Source organism: Nicotiana sylvestris, chromosome 4 (assembly GCF_000393655.2).
Source record: "Nicotiana sylvestris chromosome 4, ASM39365v2, whole genome shotgun sequence".
Lineage (NCBI taxonomy): Eukaryota > Viridiplantae > Streptophyta > Magnoliopsida > Solanales > Solanaceae > Nicotiana > Nicotiana sylvestris.
Genome location: NC_091060.1, coordinates 168,580,012 through 168,606,421, shown reverse-complemented (window position 1 = coordinate 168,606,421; position 26,410 = coordinate 168,580,012). Strand labels below are relative to the sequence as shown.

Here is a 26,410-nt window from a genome sequence, read left to right as displayed (position 1 = left end):
AGAACCGGTGACATAAAATGGAACAGAGTAATTGTTACTCCCTCCGGTTCACAATAAGTTACCAATTTGTTTTTTCATTTTGGTTCACAATAAATGTCTAATTATGTAATCAAGAAAGAATTCAATTTGTTTTTACAAAATAACCCCTATGTACATATTCCTAAAAAGTTCTTACTCCTCACATTAAATGTTTAATTAGGGGTAGTTTAGTCATAGTATGTATTTTTGTATAGAATTTAGTATTTTCTTAATGGGCGTGCTAAAAGCAAATTGGTCACTTGTTGTGAACCGGAGGGAGTAATGAGAAGCTTTCAGAAACCACTATGTTTTATTAGTTGTTAGCTAGTTATAGCGACCATTTACTATATTACTTCCTATAGCTATGTTTTCAGTTTTTTTTAGAGTGTATTCGATGTATTTAAGCTATTGTATTCATGAATACAGTAGCATTTCTAGGCGTGAAACAGAGAATTACAGCTAGACAGATTTTTGTATTCGACTGTATTCACAGAGTGAAACACGGGATTACAGCTAGACAGATTATTGTATTTGACTGTATTCGACTATATTCACGATATATATTTGTGAATACAGTAACGTAAATAGCGCAATTCATGGTCTATTCAGCTGTTTTTAAACGGAAAGTGAATCAATTAACATAATAGACTCCTGATATAACTCAACAAACTCAATTATAACACACGAAATTTGTATTTCCAGTTATAAAAAAGATTCTCAATCGAAAAACACCCAAAAAACATAGAAATCTTCAGAGAAAATATGCTGAATATTTTTCTCACCGATAAATACAACTAAAATATAGCAATTTGAATACATATATACATCTGAATACATAAATTATATTAATTAAAAAAATATATGAATACATTCATGGAATACAACGAGATAGTGAATACAATGAAATACATGGAATACAGCGAGGTACTTTGAAATACAATAAAAAAAAGACAATAAATACAATGAAGTACATGTAAATACATCGAGATACATTGAAATATATTAACAGAAAATTCAAGTTACTCAGCCCCAAACTCTGTCGTCTTTATTCAAGAACAAACCCTAATATTTATTTTCGCTCAATTCCCTTGTCCGTTTCTAGGCCAGCAACATTGCCATTGATCTATGGGCAGATAACATATCAGTAAAGCCATTTTCTCTAAAGAAGTGGAAATCTCATCAAAATCTAAGCACTGAAGAGGTGAATGATTTCAATAGCAGATTGTCTTCAAAAGGAAATACAGGTTTGAAAAGGAAAATAGCAGTACTACTCGCGTTGATGGAGAACACTTTAAAGAAATGGGGATACAGTTTCGCCACTTTTTCCTTATATAAAACTACAATTTACAAACTTCAATTGAGACAGAAAAATAGCCTCCAGATTGTTGATTCCATGAAACTAAAGAGAAACAAAAAAAGGAGAAATTTCCCCAACATTTCATAGGCTAAGCAACGTCTTCATACTCTTCATTATAAAAGTGAAACTTATTAGCATCCAAATGGAGCAGGGTGACAAGTCAACGACCATCAGAATGTGATGGATCTTTCTCTCTAGGGCTTGATTTCGATATTGATTCAGAGCCCCAACCCACTGACAATGAAAATTTCGCGAGACAATCAAGATGAATCAGTGGAGAATAGTGATTGTATTCTTGGAGAAAGACTGGCGTTGAGAGAGAGAATGAAGAAAAATTTGAAAGAATGAGAGAGAAAAATAATACAAAGAATATTTTATGGCTTAAGGGTAGGAGGTAACCATAAATAGATATTTAGCTATAAAAATCAAAAGGTAGCTATGAAATATAATTTTTTAAAAAGGTATTTATTTAAAATAAATAAGGTATCAACATTTGCTATATGAAATATAATCTTCAAATGGTCATGCTACGAATCAAGTGCACCAGCCAAGAAATTTCGCGAAAAATAACTAAAGAGATGCCTTTATGCGGATCAATTGGTTTTGTGACTCTTTACAAACTTGTTTTTAGTTTTATAATCCTACCTTAAATCATTTACTTAATTTTAAAATTGTAAAGGGGCGTGACTTACGAATAACACCCTTTTATGCAAAAGATGCAAAGAAAACGTGGACGAATTACTTCTGTCACTGCTGCCTCATTAAGCAAGGAATCTAAACTTTTCAATAATCGTTACAATCCATCCACATAAAAGTGTCCCCTGCATAGTGAATTTCATTGTCGAATCTTTCCACATGCAGGAATTGAAACAATATCGTTGCATCCAAATTAGGTTCCTAGCCTTACTATAGTAAGACAGCAAATGAACAACCAGCAAACCTAGAGGCGAAGCTTCCACATAGGAACCCGTGGGAACAAAATTTAATGAAAAATTTGTACATATATGTGCAGAACAAAATGTAACTATTGTTTACAAATATTTCAATACAATGTGTTCCCAAGTCCTAAAACTCAGTAACTGACAGTCCAAATTCGAACAATCTCCCTTAGTTATGCCCAAGCATTTTGCTAGTAGTGCTAACACAACTTTCACAACCAGGCAATACTGAAAAGTCTTCAGCACAACCTTACTTGAACCGAGGGTCTACGAAAACAACCTCTCTACCTTCACCAAGGTAGGGGTAAGGTCTGCGCATACATTACCCTCCCCAAACCCTACTTATGGGATTACACTGGGTTTGTTGTTGTTGTTGCTTCAGCACAACCTTGTCCTGTAATCCTTGTCGGCTACGTAATAACAGACCTTATGTCTCACCTAAGGCCAGGTAGCCAAGATAAACTGAACACCGTCTTAGGACTTACTGGACTAAATTCTTGAGGATGATGAAATTTATGAAATAGATAAATAACAACGATGAACATCAGATGCCACTTATGGAATCATTTGGCTCACAGTGAGAAATAAGTAAGGCCTACTCACAAATTCAATCATGAAGAAATGTTCATTGAAACAAGTTCACTAACTATCAGAATAGCACTCACTACACATATCAAGATACGAGTAAAGGTTGAAATGGTACAACACTAATTAGCATCAGGCCCTAACCAAGAAAAGAAAAACTGATGCTTGATTCATGAATTGAAAGTAAACGGGAAAATTGGAGGCAGAGCATCACTAAGCTTCAAGCAAAGAGGCGCCATGAAGTACATGTAACTTGAGAGGACATGGCCATTGAAGCATCTACTAATAACCGTGACCTGCATAATCATGATCTCTGCCGTGTTATGAGACTACTTTTACAGGATACCTGTCAATACAATCTTCCCAGGGACCATTTTGAGAAGGCTTTACATTTCGCAGTGCCTGCCAAACAGCACTATTACATTTAAAACCACTTCCAAATGCTATCTGCCAAACTTTGTTACCTTTCCGCATTCTTCCTTTGGCCTCTGTATACGCCAGTTCATACCAGATGGAGCTGGACGAAGTATTTCCAAAGCGGTGCAGTGTCATTCGAGATGCCTCAACATGAACCTGCGTCAGCTGCAAATTCTTTTCCAGCTCGTCAATAACGGCTCTTCCACCAGCATGTATGCAGAAATGATCAAAGGCCAACTTGAAATCTGGAATATAAGGCTTCACATGCTTATTGCATATTTTCTTTATTATCAGAGTAGCAAAGAACAGAAGCTGCTCGCTGATGGGTAGAACAAGAGGACCCAAGGTAGTGATATTCGTCTTAAGTGCTCCACCAGCGATTGCCATGAGATCTTTCGATAAAGATACCCCAGTTTTCCCAGCATCATCCTGTTCTTGGTAAACACAACGAAACGCCTTATCATCAGCCCCGCGATGTGTCCTAACTACATGAACAAGCTTATATTTTGCCCTTCTTCTATCCACAGACTTGTTAGACAGCAGAACAGCTGCACCCCCGACTCTAAACAAACAATTTGGTATCAACATGGACTTCTTATTCCCAAAATACCAATTCTGAGTAATATTCTCAGTACTAACAACAACAGCATAGGTATTCCTGTGCACTTGCAACATGTCCTTAGCAAGATCAACCGCAATCACACCAGCACTACAACCCATACCTCCCAGGTTAAAACTCCTTATATTACCTCTCAACTTATACTTGTTCACAATCATAGCCGAAAGCGATGGCGTCGGATTGAACAAACTACAATTTACAACAAGTATACCTATATCCTTAGGCTTCACAGAGGTATTAGCAAACAAATTATCCAGTGCACCAAACATAACTTGCTCAGCTTCTTCCCTGGCAGCCTGCATAGAAGGCTGCGGGGGAAGATGATGCATGGCCTCGGGAACATAGGTCTCGTCTCCGAGGCCAGAACGTTCTAGAATCTTCCGCTGAAACTCAAGCGAAGACTCATCGAAATCACCGGTGAGCCGCGAGTGCTGCATGAACCGTTCATAAGGAGCCTTGAGTTCATCAGGAGCTTTATAACAAGAGTAATCAACCAAATAAACCGGGCGCGGCCGGGTCATGATGTAAACCGTGGATCCGAAAACTAAAACCGCCGAACAAATAATAACAGAGACTAGATTATACTTCAAATGTAGCCATAAGTGACGAATATCATCAGGATTCATTTGTGAAGCTTCAATTAAAATCACAGCCATTACAGGAATCAAACAAAGAGTCAATAAATTAGAGATCAAGTAATGGTAACCTAATTTAACGTACTTCAAGTTTACACTCTGAAGGAAATCCGGCAACCTCCGACTCTGCTGGATCTGAACTCCGACTGGTTCAGCGCCGCCACGGGCGGTGTTGACTTGAGCGCCGGCGCCTCCGTCCATGGCGGCGAAAGAGAGAGAAGATAAAATGTGCTAAGAAAAAAATGAGAAGAAAAAAAAAAGAGTTTGAAAGGCTCTAGACCTCTCTCACTCTTGTTCTTCTTCTTCTCTCTAGAACTAGAATGATTGGGACTAGCAGTGGAGCTGACTTTTTGGAAATTGCAAATTTAGCATAAGGATTCCGAATGGGAGCATTTTACTCTATTTTCACGTAAAACGCCGTGCTCTTATAATACAACTCCACATCCAATTTTAGTCGTCTCTTTCTGTCATTGTCCCGAGAAATTCCTCTAATTTTTTCTGTTAAAAATATTCAAAATGTAAAATGAGAAGAAAATTAAATCAATCGGCTATTGTCTAAAAATATTTAAATTTGAACTCGAGATATTTAATTTTTTTGGTTATATATATGGGGCGGGGAAAACATATTTATGGAAAATCGAACCTCCACCTACCTTGTTAAGGCGCTTGAGTTATTTTAGACTCATTACATTCGAGCTGGTGTAGTTAGATGGATGAAATTTTATCTTAACTAGGGATCTTGGGTACGAATTTTAGTATGAAACGCTTTTCCTTAGCAGTCATACGTAAACATAAATTTAAATTAATCGAATCAATATAACATAAAGCGGCTTATTGTACACACAAAAAAAGGCTAAGATAGAACAAAAAAAACATGTCTAAAAGATTTATGTGATTGAATCCTTTTTTTTTTTTTGAATAATTGATTGCTTGTACTGTCGAATAAATTAACTTTTGTCATGTTGTGCAATGTCGGGCTGGTATTAGTGATACTCCATTTTTTTAAGGACAGCCAAGATGCTTCGATGGACATAGGGACCATACATCTATCACCTTCAAAATAAATACAGAAAAATAAAATGTAGTATCTCGTACATGTCTTTAATGCAGATTTTGTCACCACAAATTCTCTCATTTATGATGTTGGATTTAATAAGATATACAGTAAAACCTCTTTATAATAGACTCGTTTGTTTCGAATATTTTTGGATGTTATAGCGAAGTGCGGTTATAGAGAACATATATTATAACATAACATAAAAATTTGTTCCGAAAAAGCTTGACTTTTATAGCGAGGTATTATTATATATGAATGTTGTTATAGAGAAGTATGATTGTAATTTCATTATCGACCGGTCGAACACATGTACGATAATACATTGAACATACATATTCTGATATTCATTTTTTGTTTTTAAGTTTCTTAATTTGAAATCTTGCACCTTCAAAAATCGAGGAGGTAATATTATGTTATCAAATTATGTACTTGTTTTTTTCTCGAACTGAACACAATTTTTAAATTTTATATGCTTATTGAAAGAAATTTTGCATCTCCAGAAAAAGAAACATTTGAAGGTTAGTAATGCTTAATATAATTATCCTCTCTCCGTTCACTTTTACTTGTTCAATGTTGACTTTGCACACCCTTAAGAAATAATAAATAAAATGCATAATTTATCATACTACTCATATTAATTGGTGTATAGTCTTAATGGATTTGGAATGAGTAATTAATGCTAAGGGAAAAACAGGAAAAATAAATTATTTTTCTCTTAATATGTGAAAGTTGACAAGTAAAATTGAAAATCTATTTTTAGTAAAAGTGAACGGAGGGAGTATTTGAAAAACAAATATTGTTAAATGCTAGTTTTTTTTTAATCTTTGAAACATTTACAATTGGAAATAAATGTTTGCTATAAATACAGTGGGTGAATCATAAAACTCTTAAGAGAGTGTTTTATTGGCTTTTAAGCTGGTCAAATCAACTTTTAAGCTTCTTTTAGCTTTTTGTATTATTTGACAAAATTAAAAATTGCTTAAAATAAGTTAAAAGCTGCTTAAAACAAGCCAAAAATCATAAATTGCCTTAATACGGGCATGTAATACTTATAAAAAAGCTTTTATGACATTTTCAAATATTTCCCTTAATTCGAGCGTGCGACCATTTCAAACTTGGAAAAGTAAGTACATTTTGATAATTCAAACACTTACCAACTCATATTTCTAATTTGTTTAAGTTTTGATTTTTCAAAAACTGACTAAAATTATGAGGTGGCTGAAGTTGACAAAGATTACCATTCTAGAGAAAGTTTAGTTAGGAAGCGATTGTTCCTTTTCATTTATCAAAATGCACTAAAGTATTCAAGCATTTGTTGCATTTTGTTATTGTAAGCATATTGTATATTTTATTTTTAATTAGCTCCTTAAAATATGATGCACCGTTTGAATTAAATACTAGATAGAAATAGAGAATAAATAGAGGAGTATGTGGTATTAAAGTATACCATATGTAAAGCACGATGAAATAAAACATCAATTAGCCCCATCTGACCATATATAATACTTACTCCGCTTCACTGATCAATTTGTTTTTTTTTTTATTTTGGTCCAAAATAAGTGATCATTTATATAATCAAGAAAGAATTTAATTTGTTTTACAAAATTACCCTTATGTACATATCCCTAAAAAGTTGTCTTACTCCTCACATTAAATATTTAATTAAGGGTAGTTTAGTCATACTAGGTTTTTTTGTATAGAATTTAGTATTTTCTTAATGAGAGTGCCAAAAGCAAATTGGTCACTTATTGTGAACCGAAGGGAGTACCATTTTAATTGTTACATTTCTTTGTATTGCGTGCTCAAGTTGAAAATATTGTAGGAAGCTTATATAAAATCTGTAATTTAAATTTCAAACTTTAACTTTCAACTTTTATGATTAAATGTATCATAAAAAGTTATCCAATCGATCTAAATTCTCAAAATATTACAGTAAATTTGAGTCAAGCCCTAACACTTATTTTGAGACAACTAAAAGCTTTTTGGCGCGGTACACAAATATTACGGGAGGTTATTGGTGTAAACATATTTATACAATTTAAGTTATCTTTTAAATAATTTGTATACGATCAAAATCGGGTTCGTCCATGACGTGATAGATCAGGCTCAGAACATGAGGGGCTGAAGATCGACTCCAAGTCCTACCGAACCGGAACCCGAGGTCAAAATGTTTGTCTTCGAGAAAATTGAGTCTGTGATCCCGTAGTCGACCCTGACCCCGAACGAGATCGAGTAAACATTGTTAGCGTAACCAACAGAAGACCGAAATATCCGTGACCGGTCGGATATTACGGTGAGAATGTCGCACGTATCAATAAGGAACCGACAATCAGCAAATCAAGAGATTTTTACCTTTTATAGAATTGTAACTAAAGTAAGACTCCCCTACTATATAAAAGGGGTCTGATAATTCGTTTAACATATTGTAACACGCATTTCAAAGCAATACACTATTTTTCTCTTTAAGCTCTTACTCAAATGTGTCTTGATACCAATCGAAGTGCATCCAGTTCGAAAGTGACCACCCAATACTTTAACTGTTATGTGGTTTGAATTTACTTTATCATTATTTATTTCAATTGCAATCTATTTTATCATTTAATCAAATTAATTCACATGTCCTTAAAATCACTTACAAATTCAATTATTATTCGATTTTAAGGGTAAACATAATTGCGCACGTAAATCTCTTGATGAAGTAATGAATAATCTAATGAAAATTGAAGATAAGTGATAAAATAGAGAAAATATTTATATGATTATTCGTACTATTTCCTAATTTTTTTGGTGAGTTGGATGACATTTGTCAATTTAATAAACGTAAACGGGTTAGGGCAATTGACTGTACTATAACGGCTTCAATACCCGTTTCCAACAGTACACTTCATTCAGGAAATTTCCCTCCAATCGGACCTTCGCTAGTCGTTCAGTCTCCGGCGAAAATGGAAGCCAATGTTCCCCAGTTTAAGGTAATGCTTTCCTTTACGGAGAATTACTCTTATTTTACTTATGGTGAACTCATTTATCTGCTTTCTCAGTTCAATTATTTAAATCCTTTTGCATATTTGCTAATTTTGTTTTCTGGATATAATGTTCAATTTAACTCCTTTATTTTCAGCTAATTTTGGGTTCATCTTCTACCGCCCGTAGAAAAATTCTAGCCGACATGGGATACCAGTTCACAACCATGGTAAATTTCCAATTATCATTTATTGCTTGTTTTGTCTATGGGTAAATATGCTCCTATTTCTGTGAGATGTATTTACAATTCAAAAAGACTTAAACTTGGACCAGTTCCTGCACTAAATCATTTTAATTGGCCGTAAGTGACATTGAGGTAAATATACTTAAGAGGAAATGATATTTGAATAGAAGTAAATGTCCCTACAAAGATCTTCTGTGTTAGTTTTACTGATCTCTTGTGTTACTTTTTAGTGATCACCTATGAAAAAGGTCATATAACTAAACAACGTTTGTAATGGATACAAAAATAAATCTCCCTGATATTTACTAATTAACAATATTGTTAAGTGACAAACTGTATATAAAAGACACTATGTCATGTTTGGTGCATGCAACGGTTGTTCCATTTACAATTCTTAGTTGAATAGATAACAAAGGATTGATATTGCTACTCCAACTAGATTGAGATTGAGGTGTAGTTGATTGACTGTTTTTAAAATTGGTGGATTTTCACATTGTTGTAACATAGTCTGCAGATATAGACGAGAAAGCTATCCGGAAAGAAAAGCCCGAAGATTTAGTTATGGCTCTTGCAGAGGCCAAGGTTTGTTTTCCTAAGAACTTGTGCAAATTCATGCATCTCAGAACATATTCTTGAAGTGGTTTACTGCTTTGAAATTGCTGTATAGAATATTGAATCGGTTAGGGCACATTTATAGATGATGCCATTGTGATTTACTCTTGTCTGTGGCATTGGTTTTTGATTTATGAGTCACTGTATGTAAGGCGTGATGCATTCCTTTCAGAGTATCTCGTCGTGATTTATGTCACTTCAATTTCGGGGTTGATGTTATTTGTAGAAGTGCTCTATTACATACCTTGTTGTGATTGTGTATCAGATTTTTAGGCAAATCATTTAGGCTGTTCTATTTCCTGGTCTAGTTGAGTTAATTGGTTTGGCTCATAGTTTAATTGAAGCCTTGGTTTTGAAAATGCTTGTTTTAATTCCATGTAATTGTATTGCATGTCAGGCTGATGCTATCATATCAAAATTTCGAAATACTGAAAACCTAGAGAAGGATTCCAATCCAACACTTTTGGTTGCAGCTGACACAGTATGTCTTGCTTTTTTTTTTTTTGCCTTTTAAAACTTCCCACCAGAAGTTCTTTTTCTAGCTTCTATTTGAAACCGATAATATGCTATTTCTGCCAGTGCTTTTGAATGATGGAAAAGTTGTGTGCTTTTTCTTTTCTTGTATTGTTTTTCTTGCTTTTTATGCTCTGTACTGTATATACCTTTTTTCATTTTGCTTTTCTTCTTTCAGAATGATTAGATTTCTTCTTGGGATATTGGAGGATAATTGTGATGTCCACAAGCTTGCATAGTTACACAAATATTTTCTTTCTTCTCATGATGAATTCTGCAATTATTGGACTTTGCTTTATAGTCTGAAAGCATACATCATAATTGGCATTGATCTGAATTGCTGGAACTATAATCAGGCAGAAGCCATCATACCAAGGGTTTCCATTGGTGAATCCGAAGGGGATGCCGAGCCAACACTTCTAATTACCTGTGACCAAGTATACCTAATTTCTGTTCTTGTCATCATTTATGGTTAATTATCCGATTGATTTACTATGATGCTTTTACAAATATTAGCTCTGTTTTCTTTCTCGTTTTCCTCCCTAACTAATTTACTACTTTACTTTAGGTGTTTGGTTAAAATACGACACTTTTACAGAAATTTTTGTTTGATCATAAAGTGGTGTCTTTGTAAACGCGGATATGCATACTTAGTGCTGATTCTTCAAAATACATTACCAAAAAACTGCACGTACCTGTATCGGTGCTAACAGCACACCCATATCGGATACATATCTGTTAACAACTCCATACAATATAAGCTTAACAAGAAGACTGCCAATACTTTTTAGTCTAAGCAGCAGAAACCAGCCAACATTCATTTTAATACCTGGTGTGCTTCGAGAACTTATAATCTGATTTGCCAGGGGAAAATATTGTAATTAGAGTTGGCAGTTTGCCACAACCTAGAGCAACATGTTTCATTTGGTACAGTTTGTTCAAGCAACGACTTAACTATAATTCATATGGTTAGCTGTTTGGTTCTACTTATGGCAATAGGCTTTCATTGCTTTATGAGGGTCTAAAGCTGAGGTTATAGCAGGCTTGTTTGTGCTTTTTGAGTTGATAGCTTGTTGATTAAACTCTCTTTTAGCTAGAAAAATTGTTTCATAAGTTTCTTTGAAAAGTCAAAGAACGTGTTCAGCTAGCTGACTCCACTTATCTGTTGTACTAACTTTGATTTGATGATTGCACATGGTCATAACAAAGAAAGAGTAAGTTTCCCTAGAGCACCAAGAGTCTGACTATTTCAGTATTTTGGTTTTGAGCTGTGAATCTGGCAAATGAAGCAGCTATAATTTGATAAGATACTTCCGCCTCACCCTTGTTTTTTCGGCTTAACTAATCTGAGGTCATAATTCCTCTATTAGAGATGTTTACAGTGGCATGATACCTGAAGTCTATTTACTTTGTTCTATATCCTCATGCACTAGTTTCTTTCTGGTGATAGGACATCCTCTTCTTGATAGGCAGAGCAAAACTTTCATCGATTTCTATAGACTTATAAAGAAAGAGTCTTTTATTGATTTCTGTAGCACCAAGAAGGCTCCAGGAGTAGCACGCTGGAAAATCCATCTTTTCTTTTGGAGTTTTTGTAGTATATGATGTAAATATTTATGAGAACTTGATCTTCTCTTCCTATATTTCTGAAGTACCCTCTTGGTTCTTATCACTAATAAAATACCTTATCCTATAAGAAAAAAAGTCTAGGAAGCCGAATATGCTATAAATTTCATTTACGAATTCATCATATACCAAAAGTTCACTAGATGAAGACAGTGAGATTTTATAAAGGTATGGATGTTGCTTTCCCTTCGCAATCTATGACTTATCTCTACCCAAACTGGTGAAGATGTGCACAACGGAGTGGTTCTTCACACTTGTCTCTGATCTTTCCTCAGGTCCCTGCCAGCTTTCTACTACTCTGTTAAGGCTATTAGGCATCAATAGGAGTGACAAACGGGTGGGTCGGGTCGGGTCGGATATGGTTCGGGTCATGAAAAAAGGGGTAAATTATCCCACTCGACCCATATTATCCATGACTTCTTGCATATGATCACTTTTGGGAGAATTCTTAGTCTCCCTAACTTGAGGAACCCCCAATTTGAGGCTTTACAAATGTAAAAGTTAGACCCATTGGTTATCCATTGATTACCCATTGGTTAACCATTTTCTAAATAGATAATATGGTCCTTATCCATATTTGACCCGTTTTTAAAAAATTCATTATCCAACCCATTTTTTAGTGGATAATATGGGTGGTTAACTGATTTCTTTTAACCATTTTGCCACCCCCAGGCATCACCGACCGCGCTCCATCAAGTTTAGAGACATGCTTCAGATCTTCCATTTCTTCTAACAGTGTAGAAAGAGATGTCTAACATGTGTCATGTTTAGCTAACCATCCAAAACATGCTACCTTAGAATGTGCCTCCATTTTCCAGATCATCCTTCGTGGCTGCTGTCTATACCCTTCTATTTCCCCCCCTTTGCATGAATTGATAACAAGATTTCACGGAGAAGATACCATCTTCCTTCAAAGTTCGAAGTCCACTGTCTATATCTGATAGACATATGTAATCCCAGCACCCCTACCAGCAAAGTAATACTCCCCATTTTCCAATCCTGAATGTTTATTTTCCGGTTCAGATTCCTTCCCCCTTCACTGCTGCATTCTGCTATAGTGCATCTCTCGTGACCATTAGATAATATATCCATTTATCTCTTTGAGGGGAGCATATCCGGTCCGGCTATCCTGCACTAATCTTATTTCCTGCCATATTCCCACCTTTAATCTTGTGAAAGGTTGGAAATCACTCCATAATTTGCTGAATTGTTTCCAGAGACCTACCATGAGAGGTCTTGACTGATTTATCGCACCAGTAGTCTCCACACCTTTGATCACCTCCTTCATTTCATCTTTTTCTTCACTGAATCTCCATAGCCATTTAAATAATAGACTGCTATTTTGCAAGATCAAGTCTCTCACCCCAGTCCCCATCTTTTTTCGCGGCCTTTCGCCTCTCAAAACAGTTTGCCACTTGGTTAGATGCATCATCTTTCTATATCTATTGCCTTCTCACAAGAATTCTGATGATGGGACATTCTAGTTTACATGTTTGGGAATTTTTTTTCCTGTCCAATTGTTCTCGTTTTCTTCAGTTTATTTCATGGTATGAGAACTTTCCATGTTAATAATCTTCTCCTAATCTTATTCTAACTTGAAATGATCTGGAGGTGGTGGTGGTCTATGAAGGTATGGTCAGGGAAAAACCATCCACTGAAGCAGAAGCACGACAGTTCATGAAAGGTTTACCATTTCTCCAAATGATTCTTGGTATATTAGTTTTGTAATTCTGCTAGTCTTACACTGGTAATTTGCAGATTACGCTAATGGACATGCAGCAACTGTTAGTTCTGTTCTTGTTACAAACCTGGTAACAGGATGCAGAAGAGGAGAATGGGACAAAGTAGAGGTACCTCTGTTGATTTCTTCTCATTTTCAATCATCAGATTGCTCTCTGTGGCTTTTTATGCATTTTTGCTTTTCAGTGGATTTGCGTCTACTTGCAATCTCAAATTTGCAATGAATACCTCTAATTTAAATATTAATAAATAAAAGTATTAAATGCTCACAGGCGATTAATGACTTCTACGCGTTGGGTTAGGCTTATTGAACACTTCACAAGGTTCCAATTCCCAAAAGCCATTCAAATTAAAGTTTACAGAGATGAGTTTGTGGAAAGTAGAAGTTAGTTGAAGTTGGGCCAGATTGGAACTACGTATCTGGACTTGTGAGACAACACCAACAACAACAAACCTAGTGAATTCCAACAAGTGGGGTCTAGGGAGGGTAGTGTGTACGCAGACCTTACCCCTTCCCACTAGTATCTGGACTTGTGAGAATGAGGCAAAATTTATAACTGCTGAAATGATGTTCAAATACTGATGATATTGCATAGATTGTTGTTTCCGACATATTCAATTACCATGTTCTTAGGTTCTCAAGATTATAACTTCCACAATTATGCACCTATTGTCTGATGATCTGGAAATTTTTTGTGTATATTCAGCTTAGCTTAATCAAGTGTTTAAGCATGTTACCAAAAAGTACAAACGAGTGATGAAATTATTGAGTTTTTACACTTGCATTTGCCTTCAAGAATGCTTGACCTTTTCCTAGATTCATTCAGATATCCACTACATTTGCTTATTGTCTTAAATCAGGAAAATTGCCTATATCCTGTTTGGCTTTTTAATCATTAAGTGTTATAACATGTTACCTCAGTGAAGATCATAATCATAAGTGGCTCTCTTTCTGATTGCATAAGTTCTTTCAAGACGTATCCGCTGAAGTGGTTGAGGCCTTAACGGTATATTTTTCATTAGCCTGGTTGTGAATTCTGGCTTCTGTTGCTGTCATTGATCTATTGTCTATTGTTTATTTTCTTCTTCTTGAGCCGAGGGTCTTTCGGAACAGCCTCTCTATCCCTCTGGGTTAGGGGTAAGGTTTGCGTACACTCTACCCTCCTCAGACCCCACTTGTGGGATTTTATTGGGTTGTTGGTGTTGGTGTTGGTTTGTGAATTTTGGATTGCAGCACAAGTTCAATGCTGCAGCTAATGGTTTCTAATAGTGGAAGTACCATTTGTACCTTTACTTTTGTTTTCCACCTGAATTAGGAAGTCCACCATACCTTTTCCCGTTCATCCTCTTCCGAAAAGTCAATGCAAGCATCCTTTTCCCGTTTAAGTGCAGATTTTCAGAAAGCTGCCATAAATCCTTCCACAATATGCTCAGTGATCAAAGAGTTTCTAATTAATTTGATGGTTGTGATTGAACTGACTTTCAATGAGTTGGAGATGGAAGGTTCGCCAGGTGAGATTGTTTGTGTTAATGGGAGGTTAAACTCGTGAATCTTTAGAGAAAGAGAGACCCTTTTTGTTTATCCCTTTCGAGCATGTGGCTTCGCCCCTGTACCTCCCGCTTAGTTATTTGTGTACCTTAACTGCTTGAGATTTTTAGCATAATCTCGTTTATTTTTATTTCTCACTCATCCAGAAAGAGGAATAACATTCTTTTGGTTGCAGATCTATTTCCATGACATACCAGATCAAGTTATAGATAAGCTGGTATAACTTTCAGCTGAATTCTTAGTCATTGATCTTATCAGTTGATGCATGCTGTAGTCTGTTGTCTTAAGATCTTTTCTTTTCCCTGATCAGATTGAGGAAGGGATAGTTCTTTATGCAGCTGGTGGCTTGATAATTGAACATCCTCTTATTTTACCTTGTATTAAGGAAGTGGTGAGTGTACCTTTCTCTCAAATATCATCCAACACAAGTCATAGTCGTGATGGTTTTAACATTTGTTTGTTTGACCCTTCATCCTTATGGAGACCTAAACTTTCATGAAGCCATTGATGCCAATGCAATAAAAATAAAATGATGGGACAGAATATCTCTGGAATACCTGACCGAATGAAAGAACTTCACTGATTTTTATTTAAGGCAGGATACCCAGATTTTTATATTCAGGCCGGATACAAATCCAAATCTACTCTTGTCCTGATAGGTATACGAATGCTTCCCAGTGGCTCTTGTCAAGAAGAAGCCGATATGCTCATTAGGTCTATGGAAAAGCTGCTTTAGAGTTTCGAGAAGGTGTTTTTGCATAAGGCATGATAGAGCTACGAGTGTCTTACAGCATATAAAGGATATTAAAGTGTTTGGTTAATCGTGAAAGGAACTTGTCGTTTGTATAAGATGTACTATTAAAGATACCTTTTGGAAGTGCCTTTCCATAAAAATTTAGGCTTTAGACAAAGTCACACCTTTTACTTGATTTTACCAAGCACTAAAAGTCCTCTAAAGAACAAGAAGTACCACAACCTTAATGAAATGCTTTTGTGACTTGGTTGCCAACCACTCTAAGAAACTTAAGGAATAGAACTTTCTTTCCTTCTGATGGAAAAGTTTTTTTTGGTTCTTGCTGCTAAGCATTCCCGAAAGACCCTCCACGCCTCTTTTAGTACTAAACGGCAACTTGCATCAGCATCTGATGTCAAATATTCTGCATATACCATGTTTTATTCTTTTTTTTCTTCTTGTTTATGTATATTTACGACTTGTTATAATTTGTAAGATGGTTTTTATCTGGGCAGGTTGGTTCAACTGATAGCGTGATGGGTCTCCCAAAAGCTCTGACTGAAAGACTTATAAAGGAGGTTCTCTAATATGACTTGGAATTTTTCTGGGCCAAGTCCTACCTCATTAGTCGACCCCAACTTGCTTAGGACCAAGGCATGGTCATTTTCAATGGTCCGCCCTCATTCTTATTTATGACATTTCTGAGTGATATCATGAATTGAGTTCTATGTCAGTGATCTCTAAGACACAATCCAAATGTTTACTCAAAGATCATAAATGCTATTTCATGTACTAGATGTCCTATGCTTATCAGCTGGTAATGGACATCTAATGGTATTTTATTGTACTTTAAGATATCCTCTCAGTTTACATCTCATTGCCGATGGTATAATTGGTTATGGCTTATTTTATTGCATTCCAATTAAGCAAAGGTTCAAATCTTAGCCGGTTGCAATTTTTTCATAAGGCAAAGGCGCAAGGTGGTGTAGAAGTTAATACCTCAGTAGGGTAGCATGGTGGTGTGTTTTACTTGTTTCTTTTATATATACGTTACAAGGTGGGAATCAAATCCTTACCAATAAATTAAAATAGCCAACCAATTGGATTACTAAAACTCCTTTGATCCTTTTTTTCATATTCTTTTTTAATACTACTAATACAATCTAATCTAAAATGCAACAAGTTAATGAAAATTAACTAAAACTATAAAAAGTTCACAAGCAAAAAATGTGCAGAAATCATTTTCAAGCTACACAGTACATTATAATACTCAAAGTTACATTAGGTTCTTACATTATATTACTCAAAGTTACATTAGGTTCTTACATTATATTACTCAAAGTTACATTAGGTTCTTAAATTATAAATAAGGTGGGGTCTGGCATATAAATTCTTGTTGACACTCAATTTTTAAGTTCATCTTAGACTTATATTACACAGAAATAATAGTAATAATAAGAAGAAGAATAACAATATAGAGCAAAATGTTGTATAAGTTACAGTTAAATCTTCAAAAGAAATGCTATTGAGTGCAAAGAGGCTTTCTTGGAGCATATAAGGTGGATAACGCAATGCTTTAGCGTTCTAAAAGACAACGTTGCCGATTTGATTTTCTCTTCAATATTAATGGAAGCAGTCACTAATGCTTGCATTAGGGTAATAAATATGTCTACATTATACCTCTTAAGGGTGCGACCCTTCCCTTGACCTTGAGTGAATGCGTTATTTTTTGTGTATCGGATTGCCTTTTTTTACTAATGAGTGTTCTCATCTAATGTCTGGATAAGATCATAAAGAGGAACAAATTTGTAACATGGAATCCATTATAACTCTAGCAGAACATGGACAGTTATATTTGGAATGTATATATAGTTGCTATCAAAGGAAATTTATCCAACAATGAAAACCAAAATAATCTTTTATTGGAGTTCCACTGCTCATATAAAATAGGCTCCTTCTGAATAATATAAAGTACTGTGCTCTTTCTCGCTTTTATTGGAGCTTCAAATACTTCAGCCTGTCCAAAAAAGAAGGAAAAAGAAAATAAGAAGAATTTAATCCCAACTCATCATAAGAGAACCTAAGCGGCAATGGCGCTGAAGTATGATTTTCATCGAGGGAATTCAAAAAATTTTAAAAGTAAACACACGAGAAGCTAAGGGGATTCAACATCTAATATATATACATGAAAAAAAATTTAACCTTATATACACGATGTAATATTCAATGAAGAGGTTTCGGTTGAACCCTTTCTGCCCATCTAGCTCCGCCCATGCCAAGAGGTAGCTTATATACAATTTATCATCACATACTTTCACGTGGTTTGCATATTGAAACAGTTCAAGTGTAAGAAACACAAACAAGTACAGGTTTTGGAGATAATTTTATCCATGATCATTGAACTTTTGTGTTTGTTATCCAAAAGTCATTTTTCTTTGTTTGGTTACGTAAAAATCATTCAACTTTGTGTTCATTACACAAAAGTCATTTTACTTTCTTTTGTTACACAAAAATCATTTTACTTTGCTCTAGTTATCACAAAAATCACATATTTACTTGAAAGTCTATTATGTCCTTGATATTATATAAACCTTCATATTTATGTAATACCTTCTATATTATATACTATGTAATATACTTTTAACTATGTATTTTATTTTATAAATAAAATAACTTAATATTATTTTATTTTTTTATAATATATTCGTATATTTAATTTTTTCTTAACGTTAATTTTCAAGATATATTAGTAGCGTTATAAAACAACTTTTTTTCAGCAATTTTTTTTAAATTTAATTGACCGACCAAAGTTGGTCTGTAATTACCGACCAAAGTTGGTCTGTAATTACCGACCAACTTTGGTCAGTATGCCCTTCCGACCTTCAAAATACCGACCACACGTTAATGGTCGCATTTTGGACGGTTATTGGCCATTACCGACCAACTTTGATCGATTTTTTGAATGGTTTTTTTCCGAATTTCTTGTAATATAATTTCCCAAATAACCAATTACCCAAGTGAATCCCCAAGAAATATCCCTAGCTCAATTCACATGTAGTACCTAGGAATTTTCCTTCAGATTAACATATGATTTTTTCCTCATTTTCTTGTTTGTTTACTTGCGAATTTTCTCACGGAAATGCACTTGCCGATTTATTTCTCTACTAATATATGTTAAAGTTACTGACAAATTTAAAAATGCCACTAATATATTTTGAAAATTAACGTTAAGAAAAAATTAAATATACGAATATATTATAAAAATAATATTAAGTTATTTTATATATAAATAAAATACATAGTTAAAAATATATTATATAGTATATAATATAGAAGGTATTACATAAATATGAAGGTTTATATAATACCAAGGGTATAATAGACTTTTCAAGTAAAAATATGGCTTTTGTGATAACTAGAGCAAAGTAAAATAATTTTTGTGTAACAAAAGAAAGAAAAGTGACTTTTGTGTAATGAACACAAAGTTGAATGATTTTTACGTAACAAAAAAAAGAAAAATAACTTTTGGATAACAAACACAAAAGTTCAATGGCCATGAATAAAATTAACTCCAGGTTTTGGATGTACTAATAATATATGAGTAAAGAAGAATAACGAATGTGCCGTGTACATTTCTACATGGAAAAACATGTTTGAATCTCTATTCAAGGATATATATGTATACGACGAGTAAAGAAGAATAGACAAGAGGGGTTGCTCTGATGGTAAGCAACGTACACACTACCCTCTTCAGACCCGGATTATACTGGGTTGTTGTTGTAGTTGACAAGTAAAAATCTTAATCGGTAAAGTAATTTTTACGCTATCTACATGCAATGTTCACAAAATCGAGGAATAGATATTTAATTGATAACATTGTGAGATTGTTATTTAATTTTACGTACCTTTGCTCTTCATCATCCATGAAATTGTAGCCTTTACCATTATTTGCCTTGTTGTAATTAGGCAAAGCAACATTTCCAGATTCAATGTGTTTAATATCTTCAACAAGTTTTTCATAATGCCTTTTCACTTCTTCCTCAGATTTTCCACCTACTGCTTTGGCCAAATTACGCCACCTGTCTGGTGTTTCCCTGTCATAAATAGCCAATGCATTCTCAAACAACTTGTTTTGCTGGTGTGTCCACGTTGAATTTGACGCCATTTTTTTGGTTATAATTGCAAAAATTGATAAAAATATAAGGAAAGAAATAAATGTATAGTTGTGTTAAAAGTGATGATAAAGAGAAGATGCAGTGAACGTTTTTGGTGCAGAGAAAAGCTAACATGTTTGTTCGATTTATATAGCAATGGGGACAGAAATAGACAGAATATGGTGGGCCGGTGAAGAGGCGTTCTCCTCTTTTTTATTTCTTTTTTCTTTAGCTTCTTGTGTTGTTAGTATAATTTAAAAACCATGGGAATTTTCGTAAAAGCCAACATGGTTTTTTTCCCAATTATTACAAAAGTTAACCCTCAATTCGCAGACAAAATTATTTGGAGTCTGATCTATAGGTCACGAGATCGAGTCGTGAAAGTAACTGTTAATGCTTGAATTAGGGTAGGTCCAGAGGCATATCCAAGTTGATAAATATGGATTCACGCTAAAAAATTCTTATAGTGCAATTATTATTGGGTGCACCTCTACAAGTAAAATTAGTAGTTCAAATCCCACTCTGAACGGTCTTGTCTTCGGCACGAAATATACATATATATATATATATATATATATATATATATATATATGTGTGTGTGTGTGTGTGTGTGTGAAACTTACTAAAATTTCAAAAAGAATATAATTTTGAACCTATCATTTCAAAAGTATAGTGGGTTCATGGTAAGAGACTAAAGTTAAACCCGTCAAATATAAATTCTAGATCCACATCTTCACAACAGTGCACCCATCCTCTTGAAATCCTGGATCCGCCTTTGGGTAGGTCTATCTGTTTGAAAAAATAGACCCGTAAAAATAATATTCACGGTATTAGTGATAAACACAGAACACTAAGTTATGATTAAATCAACAAGAATAGAAATGCAGCAATAATGACACCAAGATTTTACGTGGAAACTCTTCTGGATAAGGGAAAAACCACGGCCAAGAAGAGCAACTGATATCACTATAGCGAGGAATTTTACACTGTGTAGTAACGAGTAAAAATACTCCTAAGACCACTACACCCTTAAAAGAAATAAACACTCTTTTGCTTTTTCCACCTCACTACAATATCTCTCACACTCTATTTTTCTTCACAAACTATTTTCTTATAGTTTATGGAATACCTTGCTCTCTCTTTTCTCTCTTTGTTGGTGTGTAGAAATGAGAGTTAAAGCTCTCCTTTTATAGCCAAAACCTCACTCTCTAAAGCCTACAATATTTGACAATTTACACACCCTTTTCACAATTTCAACAAGGTTGGCTACCAAACCAAACCAAGTCAATAAAATTGGCTACCAAATTATACAAATTCAACAAGGTTGGCTACCAAACCAAACCAAGTCAACAAAATTGGCTACCAAATCTTCTAGTCTGAGTGTATGCCGACAAGTTCTTTGCATAGCTCGAACTTGTCTCTTGGTACCGCCTTGGTCAACATATCAGCTTAATTTTCACTTGTGTGAATCTTTTTGACCTGAAGTGATTCGTTCTCCACTTGCTCATGAATCCAATGATATCTGACGTCGATGTGTTTTGTTCTTGCATGGTACATGGAGTTTTTTCTTAGGTCTATTGCACTTTGACTGTCGCAATAGACAACATACTCCATCTGTCGCAATCCAAGTTCTTGAAGAAATCTCTTGAGCCATATCATCTCTTTGCCTGCTTTAGTAGCCGCAATATACTCCGCTTCAGTTGTGGACAGTGCGACACACTTCTGTAACTTCGACTGCCATGATGTAACTCCCCCTGAAAAAATAAACAAATATTCTGTAGTGGATTTTCTGTTATCAAGGTCACCTGTCATATCAGAATCTGTATAGCCCTTCAAAATATTGGATTTGATCCTTCAAAACATAAGCATTCATGTGAGCTTCCTCTTAGATACCTGAGTATCCACTTTACAGCTTCCCAATGCTCTTTTCCTGGATTTTTGAGAAATCTGCTAATAACACCGACTGCATGAGCAATATCTGGTCGAATGCATACCATTACATACATCAAACTTCCGACAGCAGAGGAATAAGGAATCTTGGCCATTCTCTCTTTTTCCTCCGTTGTTGTAGAGCACATCTTCTTGCTCAACTTCAGATGACCAAGAAGGGGTGTGCGATCCAACTTAGCACTTTTCATATTGAAGCGCTCCAGAACACGTTCTATGTACTTCTTCTGTGACAAGTAAATCTTTCTTTCGTTTCTCGAACAAGTAATTCTCATTCCCAAAATCTGCTTAGCATGACCCAAGTCTTTCATTGCAAAAGACTTATTCAACTGTTTCTTCAACTCGTCAATCTTGGAAGCATTCCTGCCCACAATCAACATATCATCCACATATAGCAAGAGGATGATAAAATCATCATCAGAAAATATTTGTACAAATACACAGTGGTCTGAAGAAGTCTTCTTGTAGCCTTGCTCCCCTATAACAGACTCAAACTTCTTGTACTATTGTCTGGGAGTTTGCTTCAATCCATATAGTCTCTTCTTAAGTTTGCATACAAGATTTTCTTTACCTTTTGCCTTGAAGCCTTCAGGTTGTTCCATATAAATCTCCTCTTCTAAGTCACCATGAAGAAAAGCAGTCTTCACATCCATCTGCTCAATCTCCAAATCAAGACTGGCAGTCAAACCAAGAACTGTCCGAATGAAGGACATTTTCACGATAGGAGAAAATATTTCGTCAAAGTCAATACCTTTCCTTTAACCAAATCCCTTGACAACCAATCTAGCTTTGTATGTGGGCTTCAAACTATGTTCTTCAACTTTAACTTTGAACACCCACTTGTTTTTCAAAGCTCTCATGCCCTTAGGCAATTTCACCAACTCGTAAGTATGGTTTTCATGCAGAGATTTCATCTCATCTTGCATGTCTTCAATCCATTGATCCTTGTGCTCATCTTCTATGGACTCCGCATAACATTCAGGTTCTCCCCCATCAGTGAGTAATACATAATCATTGGGTGAATAATGGGAGGAAGGAGTACGAGGTCTAGAAGACCTCCTGAGTAGAATATCTAACTCGTCCACAACTTCGTGAGTAGGAGCATTTACCTCATCAACATTAGCATTGTTATCACCATCACCATCACCATCAATATGCTGATCTGGAATATGGTTCTGGGCATCACCATCATCATTGAGCCCACCAGCGTCATTCGCATTTGTATGAGAAATTTGATCAAGATTAACTAAACCTTTAGAACTTGGAGATTTTAGCTTCCCCGCTTTGTTAATATCTTCAATGGTTTGATCATTCACGAAGATAACATCACGGCTTCTCACGACCTTCTTCTCAATTGGATCATATAGCATGTAACCAAACTCATCAAGGCCATAACCAATAAAGATGCACTGCCTTATCTTGGCATTTAATTTTGGCCTCTCATCTTTAGGCACATGTACAAAAGCTTTGCAACCAAACACTTTCAAGTGGTCATAGAAAACATCCTTGCCATACCAAACTCTGTTTGGAACATCACTTTGCAAAGAAACCGCAAGGGATAGATTAATAACATGTGTGGCGGTCAACAAAGCCTCATCCCAAAAGGAATTCGGTAACTTTGCTTCAGAAAACAAACATCTGACTCTTTCCATCAAGGTCCTATTCATCCTTTCTGCTAAACTATTAAGCTGAGGAGTCTTAGGAGGAGTCTTCTGGTGTCTGATACCCTGTTGTTTGCAGTATTCGTCAAATGGTCCATAATATTCACCACCGTTATCAGTACGAATACACTTCAGCTTCTTTCCAATTTCTCTTTCAACTGAAGCCTGAAACTGCTTAAAGACACCCAACACTTGGTCTTTAGTCTTCAAGATGTAGATCCAAAGTTTCCTTGAACAATCATCAATAAAGGTAGCAAAATAAAGTGTACCACCCAAAGTCCTTGTCTTCGCTGGACCACATAAATCTGAATGCACTAACTCAAACAACTCTGTCTTTCTTGAAGGGGGATGAAACTGGAAAAAAACTCTTTTTTGTTTTCCAGCCAAGCAGTGCTCACATTTTTCTAATTTTGCACTTTCAAAATTTGACAAAAATTTCTTCTTGGCCAGAACATTTAGTCCTTTCTCGCTAATGTGGCTAAGCCTTTTATGCCATAACGTTGAAGAGCTATTGCTCTCAACGACATTCACCATATCAACACAGGTAGAGGTCGTAGTCCAGTATAGACCATGACGTTTTTTCCCACGAGCCACAATCATCGAACCTTTAATGAGCTTCCACTTTCCAGCACCACTGGTACTGACATATCCCTCATCATCCAAAATACCAACAGAGATCAAATGCAAACGAATATCAGGTGCATGCTTTACATTATTTAAAACTAGTTTAGTTCCAATACTAGTTTCCAAACAAATCGTTCAAACACCAGTCACCCTAGATACAGTCTCATTACCCATACTCAAAGTTCCATAGTCACCCTGAGTATAGGATGAGAAAAATTCATTCCTTGATGTCATATGAGATGCGGCACCACTGTCCACAACCCAGCTTGACTCGTCACAAGCAATATTTATCAGATCCGCATCAAGGATAGTAACAAGATCTTCTGTAGTGACGGTGGCCACACGATTGTCATATTATTTCTGTTCTTCCTTGTCTCTATTCTCCTTTTTCAAAATCCTGCAGAACTTCTTTGTGTGCCCTTTCTTCTCGCAATGATAGCACTCAATATCTTTAAGTCTGCTTCTGGATTTGCTTCTATTATGTTATCTATTTTGAGAACCCCGATTCTTGCTTCTCCCCCTAGAGTCAGTCACCAAGATATCTGATGAGGAGGAACCCTGAGATTTTCTTCTCATCTCTTTATTTAAAAGGCTGCTCTTGGCAAGATCCATAGAGATCACACCATCTGGAGCAGAATTTGATAATGAAGTTCTAAGAATTTCCCAAGAATCTGGTAGGGAACCAAGTAGAAATAAGCCTTGAATTTCTTCATCAAATTTAATGCCCATAACAGATAACTGGTCCATGATCCCCGGAATATTATTCAGATGATCTATCATCGCTGAACCATCGTGGTATTTAAACCCAACATCTGCTTTATCAGAAACATCTTGTTGTTTCCAGTTTTTTGAGCATACAAACTTTCAAGGTGCTCCCATAGGGTCCGAGTATGTGTCTCCCCAGAAATATGGTTCAAAACATTATCGTCAACCCACTGTCTAATAAAGCCGCAAACTTGCCTGTGTAACAAACTCCACTCTTCATCTAATTTATTATCAGGTTTTATAGTGGTGAAGGCAGGTTGATGAAAATTCTTGACATAGAGCAAACCTTCCATTTTGCACTTCTAAATGACATAATTTGTGCCATTCAAAGTAACTCATCTACTAGTGTTGGCTTCCATTGTTTATCACAAATACAAACATTATTTATTAGGAGACCAAAGTAATTCTTTTCTGATGTGGAAGTTCAGACTGTGTTGCAATCACAGAGCATACTCAGACAGAACCTTGACTCTGATACTACTTGTTGGAAAAAATAGACCCGCAAAAATAATATTCACGGTATTAGTGATAAACACATAATACTAAGTTATGGTTAAATCAGCAAGAATAAAAATGCAGCAATAATGACACCAAAATTTTACGTGGAAACCCTTCTGGATAAGGGAAAAACCATGGCCAAGAAGAGCAACTGATATCACTATAGCGAGGAATTTTACACTGTGTAGTAATGAGTAAAAATACTCCTAAGACCACTACACCCTCAAAAGAAATAAATATTTTTTTGCTTTTTCCACCTCACTACAATATCTTTCACACTCTATTTTTCTTTACAAACTATTTTCTTATAGTTTATGGAATACCTTGCTCTCTCTCTCTTCTGTCTTTATTGGTGTGTTGAAATGAGAGTTGAAACTCTCCTTTTATAGCCAAAAAGCTCACTCTCTAAGGTCTACAATATTTGACAATTTGCACACACTTTTCACAATTTCAACAAGGTTGACTACCAAACCAAACCAAGTCAATAAAATTGGCTACCAAATCATTTGAATGAGATGGACACCATATCACCGTCTACATCATACTTTTTGGAGTGCGGTCCCTGCATAAATGCATGATACCTTGCCCTTTATAATGTAAAAATTGTAGTTCTTGAGTTAATAATTCCTAAATTATTAAGTACCTATGTTTTGTTTAGTTCATTGCATTAAAATGAAACAATTTTTCATTTTTTTCCGGCATTGCTAAGTATAAAATAATACTGAATTTTATACCGGGGATTATTCTCTTAATAATCCTAGCAATCAAGCGAGCTTAGACTAGGTAACTAGGTTTATCCTTAATCCAAGAAAAGTTGTTCCCTAACCCCATTATTTTTCCGTCACATCTAGCTATAGATCTCTAATTTCTGGGCATTTCTTAGTTGTAACGTAAAATATAAATCTCCACTTCCCAACAATGAGGTTGAAAAAGCAAATGGTAAAATCAATTTCCAACGGCTGAAAAGTGGTTCTATTATTTATTTCGAGATTTGTAGTTTATCGGTTTGAGATTCTAATCCTTTTAAGTTACTGAATTAATAATTACTAATATTTTATACATATATACTAAATTACTTGAAGGGAAAATTTGGAGCAACGATAAAACTATTTCCATATGACGTATAGGTCACGGATTTGAGCCGTGGAAGCAGCCAA

At 35.3% G+C, this 26,410-nt stretch overlaps 3 protein-coding genes across 5 annotated transcripts; 1 reads left to right on the top strand and 2 right to left on the bottom strand.

Annotated features, from left to right (window-relative positions):
* Positions 1-2,893: 2,893 nt before the first annotated feature.
* Positions 2,894-4,985, bottom strand: LOC104212634 (3-ketoacyl-CoA synthase 4). Its single transcript, XM_009761959.2, has one exon. The coding sequence runs from the start codon at positions 4,768-4,770 to the stop codon at positions 3,220-3,222; it is 1,551 nt and encodes a 516-aa protein (XP_009760261.1). The 5' UTR covers positions 4,771-4,985; the 3' UTR covers positions 2,894-3,219.
* A 3,475-nt stretch (positions 4,986-8,460) lies between these two features.
* On the top strand, positions 8,461-16,481 carry LOC104212633 (uncharacterized). Of its 3 annotated transcripts, XM_009761952.2 has the most exons (10): positions 8,461-8,595; positions 8,745-8,816; positions 9,339-9,413; positions 9,841-9,924; positions 10,313-10,393; positions 13,194-13,266; positions 13,341-13,432; positions 15,047-15,088; positions 15,182-15,262; positions 16,120-16,481. In XM_009761952.2, exons 1-10 carry the CDS (start codon positions 8,569-8,571, stop codon positions 16,189-16,191), a joined length of 699 nt encoding a protein of 232 aa, XP_009760254.1. In that variant the 5' UTR covers positions 8,461-8,568; the 3' UTR covers positions 16,192-16,481. The 3 variants fall into 3 exon arrangements, with proteins under 3 accessions (XP_009760254.1, XP_009760257.1, XP_009760260.1); XM_009761955.2 differs by lacking the exon at positions 10,313-10,393 and having other exon boundaries at positions 8,473-8,595; XM_009761958.2 differs by lacking the exon at positions 9,841-9,924 and having other exon boundaries at positions 8,479-8,595.
* Positions 16,482-17,395: 914 nt separating this feature from the next.
* Positions 17,396-19,877, bottom strand: LOC104212632 (protein RADIALIS-like 3). Its single transcript, XM_009761951.2, has 2 exons — positions 19,510-19,877; positions 17,396-17,621 (listed from the first exon to the last, which is right to left on the bottom strand). The coding sequence occupies exons 1-2, from the start codon at positions 19,767-19,769 to the stop codon at positions 17,597-17,599; spliced, it is 285 nt and encodes a 94-aa protein (XP_009760253.1). The 5' UTR covers positions 19,770-19,877; the 3' UTR covers positions 17,396-17,596.
* Positions 19,878-26,410: the final 6,533 nt, after the last annotated feature.